The 26,292-nt window shown below is 38.7% G+C and overlaps 1 protein-coding gene across 1 annotated transcript in view; it reads left to right on the top strand.

Annotated features, from left to right (window-relative positions):
• Positions 1 to 16,045, top strand: part of LOC121491894 (glutamate dehydrogenase 1, mitochondrial-like) — a 60,848-nt gene extending 44,803 nt beyond the window's left edge. Inside the window, 1 exon segment of the mRNA XM_041757020.1 lies at positions 15,916 to 16,045. Coding sequence (XP_041612954.1) covers positions 15,916 to 16,045 — 130 coding nt within the window.
• Positions 16,046 to 26,292: the final 10,247 nt, after the last annotated feature.

Genomic DNA, 26,292 nt, shown 5'->3' with positions numbered 1-26,292 from the left:
GAACTGTGTTAAACTTAATTTGGCCACCTATCTACCATTTTGAGTCTTCCAATTCATGAACATGGTATGTTTTATCTACTGTAAGAGATGTGCCACTCTGGTTCAAATATGGATAGTGGGGCAGGCTGTGCATGTGTAGGGGCAGGGGGTATATGGAAATTCTATGCCCTTTTCATTCAATTTTACCGTGAATATAAAACTTCCCTAAAAATTAAAGTCTATATTTTTAAAAGTTGGTTAACATCTCCTTGATCATTCACTTCCATCCTCTTATAACGGGAGGTTGTAAAACCAGTTCAAGATTAGGGAGGTATTTTGGAAAAAGCTATCATTGAGATGTGAATCCTACTCTCAACTCCTAAAAAATGGATAAAGTCTAGGGAAAGTGGCTCTGATGGACCACTCAGAGTTTAATATATCACCACTGAAACTTGGAAGACAATAAGCAGTGGTGCCTATGTCATGATTCAGAGAGCCAAAGAACAGGAATTTGTGGCAACCAGAATGCTCTGACGTTAGAGCAAATGAGTAGTTGCAGTGGGATTTGCCTGCCTCAAATCACTTTTTCTTTTTTTTTTAAGATTTTATTTATCTATTCATGTGAAACACAGAGAGAGGAAAAGGCAGAGACAGGCAGAGGGAGAAGCAGGCTCCGTGCAGAGAGCCTGATGTGGGACTCGATCCGGGGATCCTGGGATCATGCCCTGAGCCAAAGGCGGACGCTCAACCGCTGAACCACCCAGGCCTCCTCAAATCACTTCTCATATCTACTTCTAACCCTGGAGATATTAGAAACCATAGTTATTAAGATGGAAGAAAGCACACTAGATCGGGAAAGATGGACAGGTAAACTACATCTTAATTTGTAGTACAGTTGGTGAATTCATTAGAGATCCAAAACAGAAAAGAGGCAACTATTTTACTGCATTATTCAAGTTATTCAACAAGACTAGAAGTTACCAAGGACATTTGTTACCTGAAAATAGCCAAAAGAGCCCTGCAGTTTCTATTCGATTTCAGGTGAGGATCTTAGGGAAAAATAACCTTTGAATATGTATGCAGAAAAAACTGGAGTAACTGAATATAGTGCTCTTTCTGATAACACCATATGTCCTTCTCTCTTAGAGTTATAACTTTTACACTACAAATAGTAAAATAACAATAAGTAATAGCAAGCATTTTAGTAAAAATGATTTGGTATTCTACTTACTGATGACATTTTAAACTAATACAATTCTTCTAGAAAGCAAGTTTCCAAATGTCCCAAGAATAATAGTTATTCTAACACTGGACACAAGTTGTTTTTAACTAAAAATATAATAATCATAATATTTTTTGAAAAGCAAGATTTCTTCTCAAAAAGGCCATTTGCCTAGAAATAATAGCATCTGGTTTTCCTGTCTTTAAGAAAGAAGGAGAAGAGAAAGGTACTCTTACTTAAGTACCTTTTAATTTTTAGGGTCTTTCACCTACATTCTTTCTTATCATTCTTAGAATGTATTTTGGGGGTTTCCATGTTTGTTTGTTTTGTTTATATAGATGGGTGGTAACCTGACACTCTGAGAGAAATGATTACTGACTCCATAAACAACAAGGCTAGTCCATGGGACAAAGAGAATTTGATTTCCAACCTCTTCTTCCAAAGTGCATGTGCCTCAATGTCTCTGGCACTCCACTCCACTGGTAGGGCCTAGTATTACTCCACTCTCAAAAGGGACATTGGCAGTTGCTGTACCTTAGTATATTTGAAATCTTGGAGTCTGAAAAATTAACACAAAAACTGAACAATTTGCCAAAGGTGATATGTGTTCAACCACAAATTAAATTGTTATAATAATCTGTATCTAAAAAGAAAGAAAGACAGTAATAGAAAAAGAGTAGGTGGGGTTGTAGAAAGAGTACAAAGAGAAATGTGGAGCAGTGGTACATGTGGAATGGGGAAAGTTAAGTGTGTTTCCAGAAGCTGGTGTTTAGGATGTCCAGTTATTCCAGCAATGTCCCAGAATTCTTAGCAACGGCAAATGATGACTCATTTGACATTATCATGAACTGAAGAGTGAAGTTCGGTAAACAAACAGATAACACTCATTTCAAGTATGTCCATTCATCAGATATTAAAAGAGAATATGTGGTGGCCAGATGTCCTATCTCAAACTTGTCATCTTTCAGCACATTTGCCTTTATTTGCAGAGTAGATCATTTCTTTCTTCTAAGGTTGTTTTTCTAGAAAATACTAGCTACACTCTAATAGGAAAAAAAATGGTTCCCCAAAATTGTTGAAAATGAATTTAAATAGGAAAAAAAGTGGTATTGCAAACATCAATAATATAGTCTCAGTAGATTTTTCTTCCTATTCACAGATGAGATACTAGGAGGAAGTGAAGTCACTCTAAGCAGTGTGATTAAAGATTTATATTCACCACTTAAAGACACCACACCAGTAGGCAACCAAATCAGTAAATCTTGTCCAATTCTTAACAGTAGGTAGACAAGTCTTTTGGAAGGAAAGAAAAATATTATACTGTTGGGTGAATCCAATAAATTGAAGCATGGAAAGAATTAGGACTCTGGGTATACTCAAAACCTCATTCAAGTTTCTTGTCTTCCTGAGACTTTTATGTTCCCAGTGTTATGAAAATGTACTTTCAGAGATAGTCCATAAAGCTTCAAGAAACTAGGGCAAGGTTTTTTGTTTGTTTTCATTTTTTGTTTGTTTTCTTTTGTTTAGGAAGGCCTCCAAAACGCTTGAAAATTAATATAAATTGAAAATTAATATAAATGATTTCAGGCATGGCATGTCCTTTACTGACTCCACTTTTCACCGAGACTTCATGACTACTCTACAAACCCTCCTCTAAGAGAATAGAGGAGAGGCAGATGTAAGAGCAGGAAAAGTAACAAAAAGTCCCTATGATGTCACAAAATAGTACCATATAGAAATAAAATAAAAACTGCAACTGTTCAAAGATTACTTGATGATTCCTGAAAACTGAGAAACACCTATGAGTAGTTTCCACACAGAGTAACTGCCTTCAATCATTCCTACCAAATATGCTTGGAGGCTTGTAAGATTCAACGAAGTCTTTAAAAATGAGATTGGGATTTATTCAGGCCCTTATCAATTTAACCCTATTGATTTATGCCTTTGACGTTTGTTTGTATGTACCAGGAACAAAATTGGTCTACCCTGTTTGGCTACATTATCAAACTTTCCTTACACATAGAGCTCTATGTAACTACTTACATATGAATTTATTCCAATAAATGTGGCATTCTCTTGTGAGATAGAAAAAAAACAGCACCCCTATAGTCCCATTCTGGCAATGCCGCCCCCATTTATGTCATCCTCAGCAGAATTAAGCACTTTTCAACCTTCCTTTCTGGAAACATTTTTGTCCATTAATTTATACAATATTATCCTCTTATTTACTCATTATTGTCTGACTGTTTTTCCCTTTATGTCTGAAGCCACTATGCCCTCCTCCTCTCCCTAGACTGGACTCACCCCAGCACCCTATCCTCCTTCCTACACTCTCCTAATGAGACAACCATCTCATCTCTTGAAGCGTCATCTGTGTGCTTCCGAGTCCTAAAGCTGTATTGTCAGCTTCCCTCTTGAATGATGCTCCTACGGGGCCAACATCTTACTTTCATTTCTCCTTGGTGTCTCATAGCGTGCCAAGCTTAACAAGTCCATGATGATTTATTGATTTGCTGCTATCCTCAAATCTATTTCCCCTCTTATGATGCTCTTGTCAAATATGTCTATTTCTATCTTTAGGATTGCAGTCTTAGCTTAAGCCACTATTATCTCTAACCACCCCAAGGTATTTGCAGAAGCTTACTAATTTGTTTTCTTTTTCTGCTGTTGCCTTTCTACATTCGTCAAAAAATTATCAGAGGGATGCATGAAGTTTTTCAGTGATTTCTTCTTGAGCTTAAATAGATAAAAATCTCATCACATGGCTGCTATGAATCAAACTGTGTCACCTCCCTCCCCACCGAAGAAAGATAATATCAAAATCCTAATCTCCAGTACCTCAGAATGTGACCGCATTTGGAGATAGGGTCATTGTAGATATAATTAAATGGAGATCAAACTGGGGTGGCCTGGGTCCCTAACCCTGTAGATGGGTGTCCTTGTGAAGTGTTGGCCATGTGAGGAAACAGGATCACATGAGGAAACTAAGTGCAGACAGAGGCACGGATTGGAGAGAGCTGCATCTACAAGCCAAGGAATGCTGAGTACTGTCACCAACCACCAGAAACCGGGGACAGTCATGGCACGGCATGGCACTCCCCAGTACCCTTGGAGGGAATCAACCCTCTAGACACCTTGATTTCAGACATCCAGCCTCCAAAAGTGTGGGAGAATAAACCTCTGTTGTTTTAAGTGACTCAGTTTGGGATACTTGGTTACAGCAGGCCTAGGACTTTAAAGTAATGACTTAATATTCTTCGTGATTTACAACTTCCACCTTCCTTTTCAAATCTCATCTTGGACTTGCTCTCCTTCTCTACTTGTTCCAGCCACGCTGACTTTATTTAAGGCTGTTTTCACCTCAAACCATTTATCTAGGCAGCCTGTTCCTATCCCACATGCTCTTTTTCCACTCTTGGACTCATGCAGATGTCACCTAAAATGTCACCTCTTCAGAAAAGCCTAGAATTCTCTGTTAACTCTGTGTCAATAAAGTGACTCATTTTGCAACTCATCTTTTTTTTTTTTTTTAATCAGTTGAATGTCTTTCTCCCTCCACATATGTGTTTGATGAGTAAAGAAGCTCACAATGTAGCACCAGCATCTAGCACAGTGCCTGGGAGGTAATCCTTGTTCAACTGAGGAACAGACGGAAATAAATCAATTCACTTCAAAATAGATTTGAACATGATAGTGGGAATGAGTGAATGAACAATGATCGCTGCCCCCCATAACCGGTCTATGTTTATAATCAAGTTCTCCTGAAATGAGGATAGATGTAGACAAATCAGTAGCTCATCAAGTGTCCATTGCTTTTGGCCACAGAATAATCGCTGTCTGGGTCCAGCGTCACTGACCACATTCCCAGCTGCTACTAGAGATGTGTGACAGATTACCTCAATCTACACCCACCTGCAAAATTATCACATCTGTGCGTTATTTTTCAAAGTAAAAATTCGAAGTTAATTTGGGAACTGAAATTCTTTAAAGTCAAATTATTTAAGCACAATTTCTGCTACCTATTAACGTTTGACCTTAAGACAACGTTTAAGGCCTGAGGGCCACAGTGTTCACACTGGTAGCACACAGATGGTAAGAGCTGACCTCCCTTTGTCCCACAGTAATGGATGCTATATGGAGACTCATTCTAAGTATTCAGCTCTATATAAATCAAATAGAATTAGTGCCAAAGAAATCTTAAAGGTGTAAACCATCTGAAAATGTGGCTAAAGAGTAAACCGGAAATATTTTATTTAATCTAATATAGTCTGTCGGATACACAGCATTTCCATGAATTTTCTGTTTCACACAAATTTCTCAGGTACTCCAATATATCAATTCAGCCTGATATTTTTCATTAGCTATTTTTCCCATTTTAAAAATATATTTTATTGGAGTTCGATTTAACAACATATAGTATAACACCCAGTGCTCATCCCATCAAGCGTCCCCCTCAGTGCCCGTCACCCAGTCACCCCAAACTCCCGCCCACCTCCCCTTCCACCACCCCTTGTTCATTTCCTAGAGTTAGGAGTCTTTCATGTTCTGTCACCCTCACTGATTTTTCCCACTCATTTTCTCTCCTTTCCTCTACAACCCCCTTCACTATTTTTTATATTCCCCAAATGAATGAGACCATATAATGTTTCTCCTTCTCTGATTGACTTACTTCACTCAGCATAATACCCTCCAGTTCCATCCACGTGGAAGCAAATGGTGGGTATTTGTCATTTCTAATGGCTGAGTAACATTCCATTGTATACACAGACCACATCTTCTTTATCCATCATCTTTCAATGGACACCGAGGCTCCTTCCACAGTTTGGCTATTGTGGACATTGCTGCTAAAGACATTGGAGGCAGGTGTCCCAGTGTTTCACTGCATCTGTATGTTTGGGGTAAATCCCCAGCAGTGCAATTGCTGGGTCATAGGGCAGCTCTATTTTTAACTCTTTGAGGAACCACCACACAGTTTTCCAGAGTGGCTGCGCCAGTTCACTTTCCCACCAACAGTGCAAGAGGGTTCCCCTTATTCCACATCCTCCCCAACATTTGTTGTTTCCTGTCTTGTTAATTTTCCCCATTCTCACTGGTGTGAAATGGTGTCCTATTGTGGTTTTGATTTGTATTTCCCTGATGGCCAGTGATGAAGAACATTTTCTCATGTGCTTGTTGACCATGTCTATCTTTGTCTTCCTCTGTGAAATGTCTGTTCATGTCTTTTGCCCATTTCATGGTTGGATTGTTTGTTTCTCTGCTGTTGTTTAATAAGTTCTTTTTTTTTTATTAATTTTTATTTATTTATGATAGTCACAGAGGGAGAGAGAGAGAGGCAGACACAGGCAGAGGGGGAAGCAGGCTCCATGCACCGGGAGCCTGATGTGGGACTCGATCCCGGGTCTCCAGGATCGCGCCCTGGGCCAAAGGCAGGCGCCAAACCACTGCGCCACCCAGGGATCCCTGTATAATAAGTTCTTTATAGATCTTGGATACTAGCCCTTTATCTGATAGGTCATTTGCAAATATCTTCTCCCATTCTGTAGGTTGTCTTTTAGTTTTGTTGACTGTTTCTTGCTGTGCAGAAGCTTTTTATCTTGATTAAGTCCCAATAGTTCATTTTTTCTTTTGTTTCTCTTGTCTTCATAGATATATCTTGCGAGAAGTTACTGTGGCCAAGTTCAAAAAAGGTGTTGCCTGTATTCTCCTCTAGGATTTTGATGGATTCTTGTCTCACATTTAGACCTTTCATCCATTTTGAGTTTATCTTTGTGTATGATGTAGGAGAATGGTCCAGTTTCATTCTTCTACATGTGGCTCTCCAATTTTCCCAGCATCATTTATTGAAGAGACGATCCTTTTTCCAGTGGACAGTCTTTCCTCCTTTGTCCAATATTAGTTGACCATAGAGTTGAGGGCCCATTTCTTGGTTCTCAATTCTGTTCCATTGATCTATGTGTCTGTTTTTGTGCCAGGACCACACTGTCTTGATGACTACAGCTTTGTAGTACAACTTGAAATCTGACATTGTGATGCCCCTGGCTCTGTTTTTTTTTTTTTTTTTCCAATATTTCCCTGGCTATTCAGGCTCTTTTCTGATTCCTCACAAATCTTAAGTTTATTTGTTCCAACTCTCTGAAAAAAGTCCATGGTATTTTGATAGGGATTACATTGAACATGGAAATCGCACTGGGTAGCATAGACATTTTCATGATATTAATTCTTCCAATCCATGAGCATGGAATATTTGTTCATCTCTTTGTGTCTTCCTCAATTTCTTTCAGAAGTGTTCTGTAATTTTAAGGGTATAGATCCTTTACCTCTTTGGTTAGGTTTATTCCCAGATATCTTATGCTTTTGGGTGCAATTGTAACTTGGATTGACTCCTTAATTTCTTTTTCTTCAGTCTCATCTTTGTGTATAGAAATGCCACTGACTTCTGGGCATTGATTTTGTATCCTGCCACAGTGATGAATTGCTGTATGAGTCCTAACAATCTTGGGGTGGAGTCTTTTGGGGTTTTTATGTACAGTATCATGTCATCTGTGAAGAGGGAGAGTTTGACTTCTTCTTTGCCAATTTGAATGCCTTTATTTATTATTGTTGTCTAATTGCTGAGGCTAGGACTTCTAGTACTATGTTGAATGGCAGCGGTGAGAGTGGAAATCCCTGTCTTGTTCCTGATCTTAGGGGAAAGGCTCCCAGTGTTTCCCCACTGAGAATGATATTTGCTGTGGGCTTTTTGTAGATGGCTTTTAAGATGCTGAGGAATGTTCCCTCTATCCCTACACTCTGAAGAGTTTTGATCACAAATGGATGCTGTTTTTTTTTTTTTTCAAATTATTTCTCTGTATCTATTCAGAGGACCATATGGTTCTTGTTTTTTTCTCTTATTGATATGGTCTATCACATTGATAGTTTTACGAGTGTTGAACCAGCCTTGCATCCTGGAGATAAATCCCACTTGGTCATGGTGAATAGTCTTATTAATGTACTGTTGGATCCTATTGGCTAGTATCTTGGTGAGAATTTTTGCATCTGTGTTCATCAGGGATATTGGTCTATAATTCTCCTTTTTGGTGGGGTCTTTGTCTGATTTTGAAATTAAGGTGATCCTGTCCTCATAAAATGGGTTTGGAAGTATTCTGTCCCTTTCCATCTTTTGCAACAGCTTTAGTACAATAAGTATTGTTTCTTCCTTAAACGTTTGATAGAATTCCCAGGGAAGCCATCTGGCCCTGGTCTTTTGTGTCTTAGGAGGTTTTTGATGACTGCTTCAATTTCCTCCCTGGTTATTGGCCTGTTCAGGTTTTCTATGTCTTCCTGTTCCAGTTTTGGTAATTTATGGTTTTCCAGAAATGTGTCCATTTCTTCTTGATTGCCTAATTTATTGGCATTTAGCTGCTCATAATATGGTTTAAAATCGATTGTATTTCCTTAGTATTGGTTGTGATGTCTCCTTTTTAATTCATGATTTTATTAATTTGAGTCCTTTCTCTCTTCTTTTTAATAAGGCTGGCTAATGATTTATCTATATTATTAATTCTTTCAAAGAACCAACTCCTGGTTTTGTTGATCTGTTCTACAGTTCTCCTGGTCTCTATTTCATTGACTTCTGCTCCAATCTTTATTAACTCTCCTCTTCTGCTTGGTGTAGATTTTATTTGCTGTCCTTTCTCCAGTTCCTTTAGGTTCAAGATTAGCTTGTGTATTTGAGTTTTTTCCAAATTTCTGAGGGATGCTTGCATTGCGATGTATTTCCATATTAGGACTGCTTTAGCTGTATCCCAAAGATTTTGAATGGTTGTTATTCTTTCATTGGTTTCCATCAATCTTTTTAATTCTTCTCTAATTTCCTGGTTGACCCATTCATCTTTTAGCAGGATGCTCTTTAACCTCCATTTGTTTGGGTTTCTTAAAAATTTCTTCTTGTGATTGAGTTCTAGTTTCAAAGTTTTGTGGTCTGAAAATATGCGGGGACAATCCCAATCTTTTGGTATTGATTGAGACTTGATTTGTGACCCAGTATGTGGTGTATTCTGGAGGAAGTTCCATGTACACTTGAGAAGAATGTGTAGTCAGGTGTATTCGGATGCAAAGTGCTGTATCTATCTGTGAAATCCATCTGGTCCAGTGTATCATTTAAAGCTCTTATTTCTTTAGTGATGTTCTGCTTAAAATATCTGTCATTTGCAGAAAGTGCCGTGTTGAAGTCTCCTACTATTAGTGGGTTATTATCTAAATATGTCTTTACTTTGGTTATTAATTGATTGATATACTTGCAACTCCCACATTAGAGGCATAAATATTCATGACTGTTAGGTCTTCTTGCTGGATAGACCCTTTAAGTATGATATTGTATCACTCTTCATCTCTTACTACAGTCTTTGAGATAAATTTTAATTTATATTATATGAGAATTGCTACCCCAGCTTTCTTTTGAGGACCATTTGAATGGTAAATGGTTCTCCAACCTTTCATTTCAGGCTGCCGGTGTCCTTAGGTCTAAAATGAGTCTCTTGTAGACAGCAAATAGATGGGTCTTTCTTTTTTATCCAGTCTGAAACCTTGTGTCTTTTGATGGGATCATTAAGCCCATTCATGTTTAGAGTAACTATTGAAAGATATGAATTTAGTGTCTTCATAATACCTATTCAGTCCCTGTTTTTGTGGATTATTTCTTTGGGCTTCCTCTTTCTTTTACATGGTTCCCCTTAATATTTCTTGCAGTGCTGGTTTGGTGGTCACAAATTCTTTCAGTTTCTGCCTATCTTGAAAGCTCTTTGTCTCCCCTATTCTGAATGAGAGCCTTGTTGTGTATAGTATTCTTAGCTGCACGTTCTTCTCACTTAGGACCCTGAATATATCCTGCCCGCCCTCTGGCCTGCCAGGTCTCTGTGGAGAGGTCTGCTGTTAACCTAATACTTCTCCCCATATAAGTTAGGGGTCTCGTGTCTCTTGCTGCTTTAAGGATTTTCTCTTTGTCTTTGGAATTTGCAAGTTTCACTAAAATGTTGAGGTGTTGAACAGTTTTACTGATTTTGTGGGAGAATCTCTCTATCTCCTGGATCTGAATGCCTGTTTCCTTCCCCAAACTAGGGAAGTTCTTAACTATGATTTATGATTTGCTCAAATATGCTTTCTGGCCCTTTGTCCCTCTCGGTGCTCTCTGGAACCCCAATTATATGTAGATTTTTCCTTCTGAGGCTATCATTTATTTCCCTTAACCTTTCTTCATGGTCTTTTAATTGTTTTTTCTCTTTTTTCCTCAGCTTCCTTCCTTGCCATCAGCTAGTCTTCTATGCTTACTCTTTCTTCCACCTCATTAACCCTCATCTTAGGACCCCAGTTTGGATTGCATCTCATTTAATTGATTTTTAATTTTGGCCTGATTAGATCTAAATTCTGCAGTCAGGGAGACTCTTGAATCCTTTATGCTTTTTGCCAGAGCCACCAGTAGCTTTATAATTGTGATTCTGAATTGGCTTTCTGAGATCAAATTGTAATCCAAATTCTGTAACTCTGTGGCAGAAAGTACTGTTTCTGATTCTTTCTTTTGTGGTGAGTTCTTCTTTCTAGTCATTTTGCTCAGTGCAGTGTGGCTGTATGAACATGTTTTTTTTTTTTTTTTTTTTTTTTAATTTTTTATTTATTTATGATAGTCACAGAGAGAGAGAGAGGCAGAGACACAGGCAGAGGGAGAAGCAGGCTCCATGCACCGGGAGCCTGATGTGGGATTCGATCCCGGGTCTCCAGGATCGCGCCCTGGGCCAAAGGCAGGCGCCAAACCGCTGCGCCACCCAGGGATCCCCTGTATGAACATGTTGAGTGAAGAATATCAACCACAACCTATGTAAATTTCACTCCAGATGATTCTTTCAAGGTCAGAGACCAGAAATTGAAAACAAAGATCAGAACAAAATAAAACAAAGGGACCACTAAAGTGAAAACAAATTTAAAAACAAAGTAGTAAAAAAAAATAAAATAAAAGGCTGAAAATCCCAAAGAAGAAGGAAAAAAAGAAAAGAGAAAAAAAAATCGGGAAAGAGGCAAAAGTAAGGAGAGAGAAAAAAAAGAAAAAATATAGAAAAAACGGAGAAGATAAAAAGGGGAGGAGGATTGGGAGAAGGTGGTGGTGATGAAGTTGTAGTGTAAGGAGAATGTAGTCTACCTGAGGGGTTCTAGAGGGTTATCCTCTTGGTTCTGCGTATATTTAGTTCTGTATGTTAGGAGGCGCTCAGTCCCAAATTTATATAAACCAGAAATACTTGTAGAGGGCCCCAGTATTGACCACCACAACATAGAGATAAAAGAGAGGGGCAGAATGGTGATGAAGAGAAAATATGATCTCACAGGATGAACCAGCGTGGTACACCACTTGGTTTTGGGTGCATGCTGGTCATGTTTCAGAAGTTATTAATTTCTGCCATTGTAGAGCAAAATGAGGGAAAGAAAACAAAAAACACAAAACAAGACAAAACAAAACAAAAAACATATCTTGTCTATCTCCCCAAATTAAGTTGAGTATGTTGAAGGGAATCTAGAAGTGGAAAATATATCTAAGACCTGTAATCATAGAAATATGAAAGTCAAAAAAGAAGAAACTTAAAAATGAAGAGTGGTAAAATATTGTAGTTAAGGTGGGAAAAGAGAAAATAATGTAAATTTATAGTCTGATATAAAAACGAGTTGTATTGGAAAAAGGAAAAAAAAACCAAGAGGGGTGCCCTCTAGTTTTATATACTGTAAATCCCTCGACTTCCTCTGGAACTTTCCTGTGCTGCTTGGTCAAGAACTTGCTCCTCACCTGTCCTTCCAGCTGGTCTTCTGGGAGAGGGTCTGGTGTGCTGACTCTCAGGTGTGTGTACCTGGGGGAGCTGCCCCATTCCCTTGTTAAAAGCCAAAACCCTTCTCTCTGTAGCGTTCTGGCTATTGTCTCTTTAAATCTCAGGTCAGATTCGTAAGTGTTCAGGACAGTTTGAAAGTTATCTAGGTAAGTTGGTGGGACCAGGTGAGTTGAGGACTCCTACTCCTCCACCATCTTGCCCCGCTTCTCTCATTAGCTATTAAATGACAGTTAACTTCACAAATGTTAACTCCTTTTAACATAAAAGTTTTCATGTTCCATAAAAAAGAGATACAATCTGAAGAGTGTAGTATTTACAGATTCACATATCAAGATGATCTTTCTCAAAAAGTTCTGAAATCCTACCCACTGCCTATAACTAGATACTCCCCCCATCCACTTCCCCTTCCCCCAGGGGCACTGTTTCTACACGTTGGGGAAACAAATCAATCACATAGACCCTATACCCGTAGCTCAAACCTGGTGTGACTTATAAAACAACTCAGTTTAAGGGAAATTAATGATGCTATTAAATGATAAGCCACAGGATATTTTATACAAATAGATCTCAAAAACTTGTGTCTCAATGATTTCTCTGAGGATCAAGTGAAAACATGAGTGCAAAGTCCTTAGTATAATCCTTTCTCACTGTGAACACCTAATACATGGTACATTGTTTATTCTTCTCAAATGTGGAGCACATACTCCTGGGATAAACATCTGTTTGCAAGATGTATAGAAAGCTCAAGGAAAAACATGGCATTTCCTTCCAGAGTACCAATTTTTCTTGATGGTAGACAATGTAAAATATTAACTGTGCATTAAAATAAATGGACATATTACATACTATAGGGGAAATTTTACATTTTTTAAGCACAGTGACTTATGGATTTTAGCAATGGCTGGGTAGTATGCAGAGCACAGATATTTTAAAGTCAAAGGCCACAATTCATCAGGTAATAAGCACACCACTATAGCAAAAATTCTTACCATCTCAGGGATTATGATCTTATCTATGGAACAGAGATACTAACAGCTGTCCTGGAAACTAGTGACTTAAAGTATTAAAAAGCCTAGAACTATATCTCTCTCATAGTAGGTATTTTAAAATAGTAGATATGATGACTCTTTTAACTTCCCCTTGAAAATAGGATTCCATATATATATTTATTTTTTTAAATCAAAACAACACAGCTGTAAACTTCTAATTGCTTACTCTTGGTGATATACTTTCTTCACTACTGAAAGTTTTTAAAATAAAAACCTCTTGTTCTTCTATTAATTTTAATTAATATGTCTGAGGTCAGACAGGTTGCTGCTAAAGAGGCCTTTTTTCTCTGGGTTGGGGAGACAAAAAGGTAGAGGTTTTAAGAGTTGTTTAATAATAAAGGTAAAATATGAATGCTCTGCTTCCTAAAACCCATTTAATTTTCTTTTAATGTGCCTGAAACTTTGCCAAGATTTAAATTGAACTCCTGAATTTGATTTTGTTTAAAAGATTTGATATTTGTCATCACAGCTTCATTTTTTAAAAGTTTAGGACCTATTCATCAAAATAATGACTTTGGCACTCTATGTGCTTAGATTTTAAGACCAATTCATTAGAAATATCTCAAACTTCTTGGCATATTGATATCCCGAATATCACTAGGGAAGAGTTGGTTGGCTATCCTATAAAGAGTATGAATCCAAATTAAAAGACCCTTTGGAATCCATTCTTTCCATTTAAGTCAACCTGTCTTGTAAGAAAGAACACCAGCTCTGAGACAAAAGCTCAGGATGGATGGTTAAGTGTTTTTGGCCGCTCACTCCCAGAAGTTAAATCACCCATGAAATAAGTAAAAAGGTCTACTCTTTCCTAAGGGGTTGTCATTGTTAAATGACACAATGTATTTCATAGATTCCAATATGCAATAAAAGTGAAAGCCACTCAGTACACAACTATTTGTTGAATATCTACTATTGGGAGATCCAGGGGAAAAGCACAATTCAGATACAATTTATGATTTCATCCAGTTTGTATTCTAGTATGGTGGGTAACAAACAATGACAGCCTACACTGTGTGTTGGAAAATGATGTATCCCAAAAAATTTACTGTCTTGACAAATTAATTATCATGTCACTTTACCATGTAAAATTTGATCATTTCTGCATATTGATGTTATATTTTTATGTTGACTTTAATTAGGTAAGCAAAAACACACTCCAAATAAACATTGAAAAATAAATAGTGAACAGGGGCGGCTCAAGTCAGTTAAGTGTCTGCCTTCGGCTCTGGTCATGGTCTCAGGGTCCTGGGATCCAGCCCCTGCCATCTGGCTCCCTGCTCAGTGAGGAGTCTGCTTCTTCCTCTCCCTCTAACCCTGTTCTCTCTCTCTCTCTCCCTCTCTCAAATAAATAAATAAAATATTTCTAAAAAGAAAAAAATAGTGAACATAAAAAAAAAAAACAAAATACTTACAGTCAATGTCTTTAGAATAAAATACAGACATTTTTTTTTCTTTCTTCTCCATACTCCTTTTCAGCAGTGTAATAATAACCCTCTCCTCCTTATCAACAATTCCTTAAGCATGTGTCCTGGGAGACACCAAAGGTAAAGAACCATTAAATACAGAGAAGGTATATAGGTTCCTGGGTGGAAAGAACCAGGGAAGACAGACTTACTGGCCCCTATGGCTGGAGTCTGAAGGAAGGGCACAATTTACATATGAATAGATATTGGTAGTTGAAGCATTTTTCTACAGAAATTGACAATGCAGCTATCAAAAGACCTCAAAGCAGTCTTGTAAAAATTTGCCAAGGAAATCTGCCCAAGGATTTGGATTCCAAACTTGGTAGGGAAGATCCTTTTTTCCTACATGCATTTCATTTTTCCCTTTAACATCTTAATTATTTTAGGAGTTCAGAAATGGCCCCCTTACTTATCCACTGCTGTTTCATACCTCCGTTTATTCTGATATCAGCAATACCCAAGATGACGGGAGAGACAAATACGATTTTTTAAGAAGAAGAGAGATTGAATACATTTTATAGAACATTGGCAGAAAACTATTCTCCCTAGAAAATAAATGTACTTACCAATATTTATATAATATATATTCATTACGGAACATTGGGAAACTGCAGAACCTTAAAAAAACACCTATTATTCTACTAATGATACCTTTAAATACATTTTTATCTTCATCCCAACTCTATATATTACAGAATATTATTTGCTTTATTTGATAAATGAGAAACCCGAGGTGCAGAATGTTAAGCTAAGGCTTCTACAAGACATTGGAGTTGAAACTGGCTGGAGGGTGAAGGAGGCAGAGTAGAAACAAGTAAGAAATAGCCCCATCCTCTACAGAACATCCGCTGGCATGAAAAGTGCAAAAAAGGGTTTGACAGGTGGAGAACAAACTGTTTTATGGTTATGACTCCAGAGAGTAGAAAAGCAAGAACTTTTAAGCAATCAGAATTGGGTTTCAATCAGTTTTCCTAGGTGTGAAGATTTCAGCTTTCTCTAAAGTCAAGCTTTGACTTTTTCAGCTTAATATGGAATAACACAAGACTCAAAGTAGAGCTGTGAGGAGTTCATAGAACGTCTGTAAATCCACAGCAACAATATCCACACATGGATCTCAGTAAATGAGGGATTTTTATCCTTGACATGCCCACCACCTGAGACAGATTTTGTTCTTTCTCTCATTGATCCATGATGCTAAATCTCCAAGGTACCTCCTCTACCAAATCTATCCAAAATAGCATGTATGTTATGAGCAAGTAAAGTGTAAAATCATGTTATAGCAAGAATCCATCTGAGATTATCTGAGCACATGTCGGATTCTCTTATAGGCGATGATTAATATTTGATTACTATTTTAGGGTTTACAAAGTGATTATTGATAGTGTAGCCCAGATTATGGCAACACCCACAAGGGATGCTTCAGACCTTGGATATCTTCACTCAGCATCATACAACAGCTCTGGTCAAAGTCTGAGGGCAATTCCATGAACATTCATTAAATTATCCTACAGAAAAAAAATTTTTTTCTGCAGTTACGTAAAGTGAAAGTGAATAAACACAATATGATTATTATTACCTAAAATTACCAGATACAATATTGCCAAGCTGCTTTTTAGGGCAATAAGAAGCAAAGGAAGTAAAAGCAAAATGAATTAAGAGATAGCTAGAAAGCAAACATGAGAGGCACCCGGGTGGCCCAGTGGTTGAGCATCTGCCTTGGCTCAAGGCGTGATCCTGGGGTCCTGAGATCGAGTCCCACATCATGATCCACGTAGGAGCCTGCGTCTCCCTCTGCCTGTGTCTCTGCCTCTCTGTGTCTCATGAATAAATACATAAAATCTTTTAAAATTAAAAGAAAAAGAAAGCAAACATGATTTGTGACCTAGGTGCCATGGATATCTATCATCTATCTATATTCAATTTTCCATTCACAAAGCGTCCTTTATAGGGTGAGAATTTCATTTTTTCATCATCACACTACAAAGGACTCCTAACCTTTTTTGCTTTTGTTTTTGTTTTTGTTTTTTTAGTGGATACCCTTTCTCTTTCTAACCATCTGTCTGGCACAGTGGTTTGCAAACTCTGATGCATTCTCCGATCACAGGAATTTGTTAAAGCACAGATGGCTCCGGCCTGCCCCAGATCTTTGCATTATCTAACTAGCTCCCCAGAGGCAATCATGCTGCTGCTCCTAGGAACACACTTTGAGAACCAGGAAAGGCCTCACTGAGGTTCAAGCCCACTCCTCCCACAAAGAAGCTTGGACCACTCACGGCCCTCTTCAGATCCTCCTCTGAAGTCTTTTTGCCCGTTACCACTTAAATTCCTCACATCACTGAAGTGGGTAAACAGAGTCTTGGAAAGAGCATCAAATGGGGATTATTTGGCTGAGCCTCCTCAGTGGGCAGCTGTGTCATCGTGGGCACGTGCCTGCCTTTTCCAGAAGGTGTCATCCCGTCTGTCTCCAGCACATACCCCCATCTCCTCTTGGTGCTCCAGTCTCTGCTGGCGTCTGGGAGGCAGAGTTCCCTCTGGATTGCACCTTGCCCTGCAGAATTATGGCCACACTGCAGCTCAGCCTTTCCTACCCACTTCAATATGTTTTATCTTTTTTCTCTTTGCAAGAGTTGGTGTCCCTCACTTAGTTTTTAGGGTTTTTTTTTTTTTACAGAAATTGTTCCAGAGACAGCTGTGTTTATGGCAGGAGTTTGAGCTCAGACTCTTCATATGTCATCTTTAGGAGTCAATCCCGCCAGTGGGTGAAAGGGGTAGAAAGGATGGCCATTTAGCACCCGCTTTGTTCTAAGATTCTCACATGCATTCATTCTTTACATGACCAAAACTATTTGAGATGTGTTATCAATCATGTCAACAAAGAGGGAAGCAGAAACTCAGCATTCGTGTAAGTCATCCGTGGCCCTACAGCCTCCAAGTAACCTGCTACCTTCAAACTCAGAAGTGTCCTCCATGGTCTTGAATCCTAAATCTTTTCCCATTCCGTTCCAGCTAATTACATTAGTAGAGTTGAGTGATGGTGCAGTCAATGCCACCTCTGAATTTTGTGCTCTTAATTATTTCAGATGGTTAGTCCCGGCTTGCAAAGGTAAGGGTAAGGTGTCATAAAGACTTAGGACATCAAAACAAATGTTAATAATATATTTCCTCTGAAGGCACCTGGGTAGCTCGGTTGGTTGAGCCTCTGACTCTTGATTTCAGGTCAGGTCATGATCTCAGGGTCCTGAGATAGAACCCCCTCCTTGGCTTGGGGGAGAAAGGTTCTGCTTGAGGATTTTTCTCCCTTTGCCCCTCCTGTGCTCTTCCCTCTCTCTTACCATATTTTATTCTCCAAATTGTGCTTATCACTATCATGAATTATGGTGCTTATTGCTGGTCTATTTTGTGTCACTCTGCCTTGAATGAAAGCTTAATGAGATCAAGGATCTTATCTGAATTGTGTGTTCTTTATCTCTACCAGCTAGCACAGAGTTCCTTAGAACATAGTAATAGACCAATCAATATTTATTAAGTAAATAAAAAGGAAATATTATTCCTATATGACTGCTTCAGCTAACAGAGTGAAGGCATTATCTTAAAGATATATCTATTCAGGTTTATTTTGCCACTTGGCTCCAAGTGGCCAAAGGGCAGCTTCTAGAGCTTCTTGGAGCCAGTAAAGCAAAGCTTCTTACCTAAAATCACTGTCCTTAATGGTTTTCTACATCTTCCTTACTTTCTTTCTACACATCATATCCTAGTTTGAGGAAATTTAGCTAAAATCACAGATGCTAATATCAGATGGCCACTAAAGTTTTTTAGGCAGTTTCTGAATTTGTTATCATTGTTTATGCACCAGTCTTCCATGGATAGGAGTATATCTAATAGTGATTGGCATCAGGAGACTTAACATTAAGCCCAGTCACTCTCCTTACTAGCTCTGAGGAATATCTTGAAGAGTTGGGACTGTTGAATCTTGTCTCGTCACTTAACCCTGCATGATCTTGGCTGATCCATTTAACTTATATGTGCCTTGGTCTCTTTTATCTCTAAAATACTGCTAAAAATACATGCTCCAAGAATTGGATGAGGTGATGCAAATAGTTCTAACAAAATCTCTACCTGGTGTAAGGAGGTTTTACCCATGCATTTTTTTTTAATTTTTCTTAGACATTTTCACTGTATTCTCACTGTTTGCTCTGGTATTCATCTCTTTATATTTCATTTTATTTTTTTTTAAATAATTTTTTATTTATTTATGATAGTCACACAGAGAGAGAGAGAGAGAGAGAGAGAGAGAGGCGGAGACACAGGCAGAGGGAGAAGCAGGCTCCAACTTTTTATTTCATTTTAAAAGAAATCATAATAATATGACAATAATAATGATGCTAATGAAGAAATGGATAGTTTAAACGAGGTAAAAACATTTTTAAATCCAGGATTTAAATTAGGTCCTAATGTCATGTTCTCCATCAAGATGGATGCTTCCTTCATTTTATTCCTCATGGTTCTTGGGATAGTACCGCTGTTCCTTGTAAACACATTCTACTTCACCAAATATGTTGAACTCAGGAGTTTGTAACCTGATAGAGGTCCCAAAAGGCTCTTGATTCTTCCTGGCTTTCTTTAATTATAATGATTTCGTGGAACAACATTGGTTATGATCATTCCTCCTGGGTGGCAATTAACTTAATCCGAAGTATACTTCAACTTTAGTGTGCTTTTGATCTGAGAGTGTCATTTAGTTTAGGCCATCTAAATACTCACTGATCTCACAGATAGCTGGCAACATTTCTAATAGAGATCATTCTTTTCTATTAATTTTAAGTGCATTATGGCTTTTGATAAAATGGGTAAGAGTGGATGGTAATCTATTTTGTATCTGAAAAAAAATTACCTCCGTGAGGACAAAGTGCTATTTGGAGAAAGTGTACTTTATTTAACATGTTCCCAGAATGTAAATAATGTAGTAATAAGTATTAGTGTCCTTTGCTCTTCCCTTTTAATATGAAAATGGGCATACTACAGGAAATGGGCCTTGTGAATTCATGCACCCAACTTTTTGTTTTCAGTGGGGAGGTGAGACTTTCCCATAGAGTCAGCAAATATTTATTGGCCATGTATGATATGCCAAGTACTGCCATCCATTTAGGGCAGAGTTTTTCATCTTCAGCATTATTGGAACTTTGGACAAGGATTTCTTTGTTGTGCATGGCTGTCCTATGCATTCTGGGATGTTTAGCATTATCCGTGGTTTCACTAGATTCCCCTTTCACCCCACCCTCCAGTTATGGCAACCAAAAATGTCTGCTAACATTGCCACATGTCCTCTAGGGGCAAACATGCTTACAGCGGGGGACCACTGGCTTAAAGTGGATAGGGCTTAGACAACTCCTGCCCTCATGCATGTATCCGTTTATCTAGAAATACATGTAATTGTATGTAATACGTGTAATTAAAAAAATTAGAAAAAAATCATATGCACAATTTTCCATGCACATATCTTAATAAATGAGAATAAATAGCTATAACCTTATATCTAACGCATTATCTGCAACATGATCTCTACTAGCAAAAATAAAAAAAAATAACTTTCTAAGAGAGGAAGAAAACAATGTATGTATCAAGTGTTTACTGTGTCTTGGCAACACACCAGATTTTGTCACATATAGTAGCATTTAGTTTCCATAAATGCTCTATGATTTATGAATTATTTTGTCCATTCTATAAGAAAACCTGGCTTAGCATTGTTAACAGTGCGTCCAAGGAAACCCAGCACACTGGTGTCAGTCTGAATTCTAATTCAGATCTGTCTGATTTCAACCATTCTGCTTTTATCATACAAAAGAAATGTGTTTAAGAAACAATACTAAGGTAATAGGTTAAAATATGAATTGTTTGCAAAAACTCTGAGGAAATGAATTTTCTGAGTTTAAGAAAACAAGCAATGCAAAGATATTTTGCTAACGATCACAATCAGATAATTGATGCCTACATGTGCGTAAGGATAAATGGAACAGGAAATGCGATGGCTCATGCAAATATCATTTGTCGTTTTTGGTTAGTGGGGAGATGAGGTGATGTTGTTATGAGGAATTATTAAATAGGCTGCTATTAATTATTAATATAAATACATAAGATTAAGCATTTATATGATGTCTAAGTACACAGTTGAAAGTCAGAGATTTCATCTACTTTGAAAGAAAATAACATCTTGAATTTTAATCCACTCTTTTCTCTGGAAATGTAAAGTGCTGTGCTGAGCTCTGGGAATCTAAAGCACTTCTCTGACTAGGAGAAGAGTGAAGGGAAAATAGCCAAACCATTGCTGCCTTTGAGGGCGTGAGCAGGAGATGTGCACTGACGCACACAGGTACATGGTAGGAGGAGACAGCAGGCTGACGAGTTTGAAGGAAGAAATGCTCTGGAAACTCGTCAGCTGGAGGCACGTCCCCACGTGGGTGTGATCTACACAGGACTTAGTTTCAGTAAATGTGCAATTGTTCTCTGTTAAAATTCAGGGCATTTTTTTTTTCTCTCTCAAGAAAATATTTACCTTTTTACTATGGGATTGTTTCAAAGGAACCCAGATTCAGAACTACAGATGCTATTATACAGTAATCTAATTCAATCTTTATTATAGACAAGGAAAGGAGTACCAAGGAGGAGAAATACTGTGCCTGAATTCACTAAACAAGTTTGTAAGAGGACAGCAGATTTAAATCAATATGGAAACTACGCCTGTGGGAAATCTTTCCTTGGTGTATTGCCTGTACATTTGGGGTTTCTTGTCTGTTTGTTTTTAAAGATTTCATTTGCTTATTTATTTGAGAGAGAGAGAGAGAGAGAGAGAGAGAGAGAGAGAGAGAGAGAATGCTAGAACACAAGTAGGGGGAGGGGCAGAGAATCTCAAGCAGACTCCACAAGCACAGAGCCTGATGCAGGGCTTGATCTCAGGACCCTGAGATCTTGACCTGAGCCAAAACCAAGACTCAGTCACTTAACCAACTCAGCCACCTGGTGCCCTTGCCGGTACATTTGAATTTGCTCTTTTCACCTCACTGTTGTATTTTTTCTATTGTAAACATTTATCATCCACTGTGCATCATGTTCTTCATAAACTTCGAGGGAAATAAACCACATTTAGCTCTAAGTGTGCCCCCCAGTAATGCAGGGGTGACAGCTATCATAAAGAGAAGAAGCAGTTCCAGGAAGCCTGGAGAGCTGGTAAGAGGTAAGGCTTCCTGGAGGAGGTGGCATTTCAACTAAGAGTTTAATTATAAGAGGAGTCCACCAACCACACTACAGATAATGGATATTCTAGGCAGGAGGATCAGTAGGGAAGGATGTCATGTCAGGGTGGACTCAGAGTAGCAAAATATTCAATATCCAAGAGCAGACACTGTGTCAGGTAGGAGAAGGAATGAACATAGACAGGCCGTCAAAGACCTGACCCAGCCAGATGATATTTTAGGATGAGTATTATGCTACAAACCCTGGGCTAAATACTTTCCATACATTATTTTTAACTCCCCACAATAACCTGCCAGGGAGAGATCTGTCCCCATCTTAAAGGTAAGGAAACTAAGCCCAGAGAAGTGACCTGCTCAGGGGTCTAAAGTGCTGAAACTTGAATAATAATAAAGCCATATAGTCCGGTGGTATACTGGGCAGCAAGAATCCACCGGTCCTTCTTCTTCTTCTTTTTTTTTTTTAAGATTCTATTTATTTATTCATGATAGAAAGAGAGACAGAGAGAGGCAGAGACACAGGCAGAGGGAGAAGCAGGCTCCATGCTGGGAGCCCGACGTGGGACTTGATCCCGGGACCTCAGGATCGCGCCCTGGGCCAAAGGCAGGGGCCAAACCACTGAGCCACCCAGGGGATCCCTCCATCGGTCTTTCTATCAAGTCTTCCTTGCTCATCTCTTAGCAACAATCAAGTACATTTCTCTTCTGCTGTTTAGTCTGCAGACCTATCCTTAAGCACAAGTATCTCATGGTGTTGTAACCGTTTGGATGATTGTTTCCCTCCCTGGTAAACTACATAAATCTATTTTATTTAATTTATTTAATCTTTGAATATTTAACATTAACACAGTGAGTGACTCAGTATATGCTTGTGATGGTTACTTTTATGTATCAACTGGGCTAAGCCACAGAACTCAGATATTTAAATATTATTCTAGATATTTCCGTGAAGTTTTTTTTTTTTTTTGAGGCTAACATTTAGTTCAATTGACTTTAAGTAAAGCAAATTACCTTCCATAATATTGGTGGGCTTCATCTAATCAGTTGAAGGTCTTAATAGAACAAAGACTAATTCTCCTGAAGAAGAGGGATGTTGAGAGTGGACGGCCTTAACACTCAAACGACAGCATCCTTCCCTGTGTCTCCAGCCTGCTCACCTATATCCTGCAGATTTTGGACTTGCCTGCCTTCATGATTGCTTGAGCCAATTTCTTAAAACCAATCATCCTCACCCTCTCTTTCCTCCTCTTACCCTCCCCATTTTCTTTTTTTTTTTAAATTAATTTTTATTGGTGTTCAATTTACCAACATACAGAAAAACACCCAGTGCTCATCCCGTCAAGTGTCCACCTCAGTGCCCGTCACCCATTCCCCTCCAACACCCGCCCTCCTCCCCTTCCACCACCCCTAGTTCGTTTCCCCGAGTTAGGAGTCTTTATGTTCTGTCTCCCTTCCTGATATTTCCCAACATTTCTTCTCCCTTCCTTTATATTCCTTTTCACTATTATTTATATTCCCCAAATGAATGAGAACATACACTGCTTGTCCTTCTCCGATTGACTTACTTCACTCAGCATAATACCCTCCAGTTCCATCCACGTCGAAGCAAATGGTGGGTATTTGTCGTTTCTAATTGCTGAGTAATATTCCATTGTATACATAGACCACAGCTTCTCCATCCATCATCTTTCGATGGACACCGAGGCTCCTTCCACAGTTTGGCTATTGTGGCCATTGCTGATAGAAACATCGGGGTGCAGGTGTCCCGACGTTTCATTGCATCTGAATCTTTGGGGTAAATCCCCAACAGTACAATTGCTGGGTCGTAGGGCAGGTCTATTTTTAACTCTTTGAGGAACCTCCACACAGTTTTCCAGAGTGGCTGCACCAGTTCACATTCCCACCAACAGTGCAGGAGGGTTCCCCTTTCTCCGCATCCTCTCCAACATTTGTGGTTTCCTGCCTTGTTAATTTTCCCCATTCTCACTGGTGTGAGGTGGTATCTCATTGTGGTTTTGATTTGTATTTCCCTGATCCTCCCCATTTTCTATGTGTTGTCTTTCTTTGAAGAATCTCGATCAGCAGAACACTGAATGGAAAGAAAAATCAATTGATAAAGTGTTCTTTTTCCTCGGCTACCTTTCTTTTGCCCGCAAATAAAGAATAATATGTACCACTGAAAAACCTCCAGAACTTATACTAATAGAAGCTCTGAGAGTTACTATGGGGGAAGTATTTTTATTAGCAATTACTTCTATAAAAGAAGCAATCAGTGGTGCACCTGGGTGGTGCAATCAGTCGAGCGTTCAACTCTTGATTTCAGCTCAGATCATGATCTCGGGGTCGTGAGATATCACCTCCATGCTTCCTTTGGAGTGGGCTTGAGATTCTCTTTCCCTCTTCCCTGGCCCCCACCCAAAATAAATAAATAAATCTAAAAAAAAAAAAAAAACCAACAAGCAATTAGTTTCCAAATGTCCCCTAACACCACCCTCACGAAGAAGACTTACAATTTCATCTATTTCAATCCCTCTCTTATTATGATATAGGCACTGACTTTGAATGGGAAGATCTGGGATCCCTAGAAGCAAGCCCCTCCACTCAGGAGCTGGAAATAGCTTGGGCAAAAATTGCTTTACCACCTTTGTGACCCTCTGTTTCTTCATCTGTAATTTATGCGCCGTAAGGTGATGTGATGTTTCCTATGAAAGAGCAAATGTAAGTGGAAGGAAAGCTTAATTTAGACTAGAGATGTCAGGTTTGAATTCAGGTTTGTTAAATTACTAGTCACGTATCTCTGAAAAATGTTCTTCACCTTTCTATTAGCTTCCCCATTTATAAATGGAGACCATTGCTTTTTCTGCACTATTTTGTTATGTGAATTGAGTGTGGTGCTGCAGACAAAACTCAGGCTTGGAATAATATCATCAAGGACACACCTGAACTGCTCTTGAGTCCAGAGGGAGTGTTTCATGTTGCTGCGCAGAAGCGTCATGACAACTCTGTGCAAATGAGGTGGGGTGAGTTGTTCCCAGAGTCTATACTAAGTAGGGAATGGTCCTTCCTACCAAAGAGTTTTAAAAATACTCTCACCTGACCTCAGAGTGAAGGGTCCTCGCAGAGAGCGAATATACACCCAGGGTGCAGATACACACATAGGGCACCCCAGTGGGACATGCAGGGTGATGCTGCCCTTCACGACCTGCTCTGCGCACTGAACGCTGATTTGGACATTGACAAATGTAATCCAGAAAGCACTGAGAGAACTTTGTATGTCAGGGCTGTTCTCCGGGAGGTCACTTCATTTGAGGCTAAGAACTTCCTCTGATAGTGACAGAGTTTGGATGAGATGCAAAGCTGGGTAGGAAGTCTCCAGGATGGATGCCAGCACCTGACCAGACACTTCAAGAGAACTGTATAGAATGGACTGTGAAGCCACATTAATACAAATTCTTAAACTTTGTTTTATGGGCATGTGTATTTTTATATTTTTTCACAAGATGAGGTTTCAGTCAATGTCAACACATTTTTTTAATCGGAAAATCTGAGTTTAAGGGCCCCTGAGATTGTAAGACTAACTTGATAGATCATGAGGCAACACCTAATTATATGAGCCACACTTCTAGTGATCATTGTCCAAACTGCTTTCCATATGCAATGCTGCCTAAACCAGGTATATTTACTAATAGTGGAATTTAATTTCTAAGAGGGTGGAAGTATTATATGCCCCATAAGCAAATTACCAAGTACAGATATTTTCAAGGTAAAAGTTGCACTGGACAAAGTTAAATGGGTCAGGAAGACTTCATTCAAGGTTTTGAATTGGAGAGATCCCAGAACCCAGTCTGAAGGCAAATCCACTGAAACAAAGGGTAGGAGCCCAGAGCTGGACTGAAGGAATGACAGGCCATCCGTGTTTGCTAATTGGCCTTACTCAAAAGTAAAGGGGACTTTCTCATAGCTTTGTGGCAGGAGCTTGTTTTGCAACTGAAAGCAAGACACCCACTGAAGTTCTGCTACTAACCTCCCATAAAAAAAAAAAAAATGAGGAGATAGAAACACTATCTTCCTTGATGATTACATTTCAAAGGGATGGCTCCCAGGTGCTTGAGAAAGACCTGCTTGGGTTGTAAAGCTGGCAAGAGGCTTTTAGAAAGATTTACATCTCAAAGACACAGGAAAGGAATTTGCAATCCCAATTTTTCTGAAGTCAGTGCTCTAAGGAAAGGGAGGCTAGAGCCTAGAATCCAGTCTAAAGTTTGCTGAAGCAGAGGGGAACATGAAGGCCATCTTGATCAACAACTAGAACATAGAACATCCTCAATGCACTTTAACTATTGTGATTAGTGCAATGATCTTTTTTTTTTTTTTTTTTTTTTTTTTTTTGGTGTGTGCTCTAAGCTTTTAAATTTGCAATTCGGCTTTATACACTTTCTCAAAGGGAACTTGTTTACTGTTTTAAAATATTAATCTTTTCTTGTGCATCAAAAA

This window comes from Vulpes lagopus, chromosome 5, assembly GCF_018345385.1.
Source record: "Vulpes lagopus strain Blue_001 chromosome 5, ASM1834538v1, whole genome shotgun sequence".
NCBI lineage: Eukaryota > Metazoa > Chordata > Mammalia > Carnivora > Canidae > Vulpes > Vulpes lagopus.
This window is presented reverse-complemented; position numbering and strand designations above follow the sequence as displayed.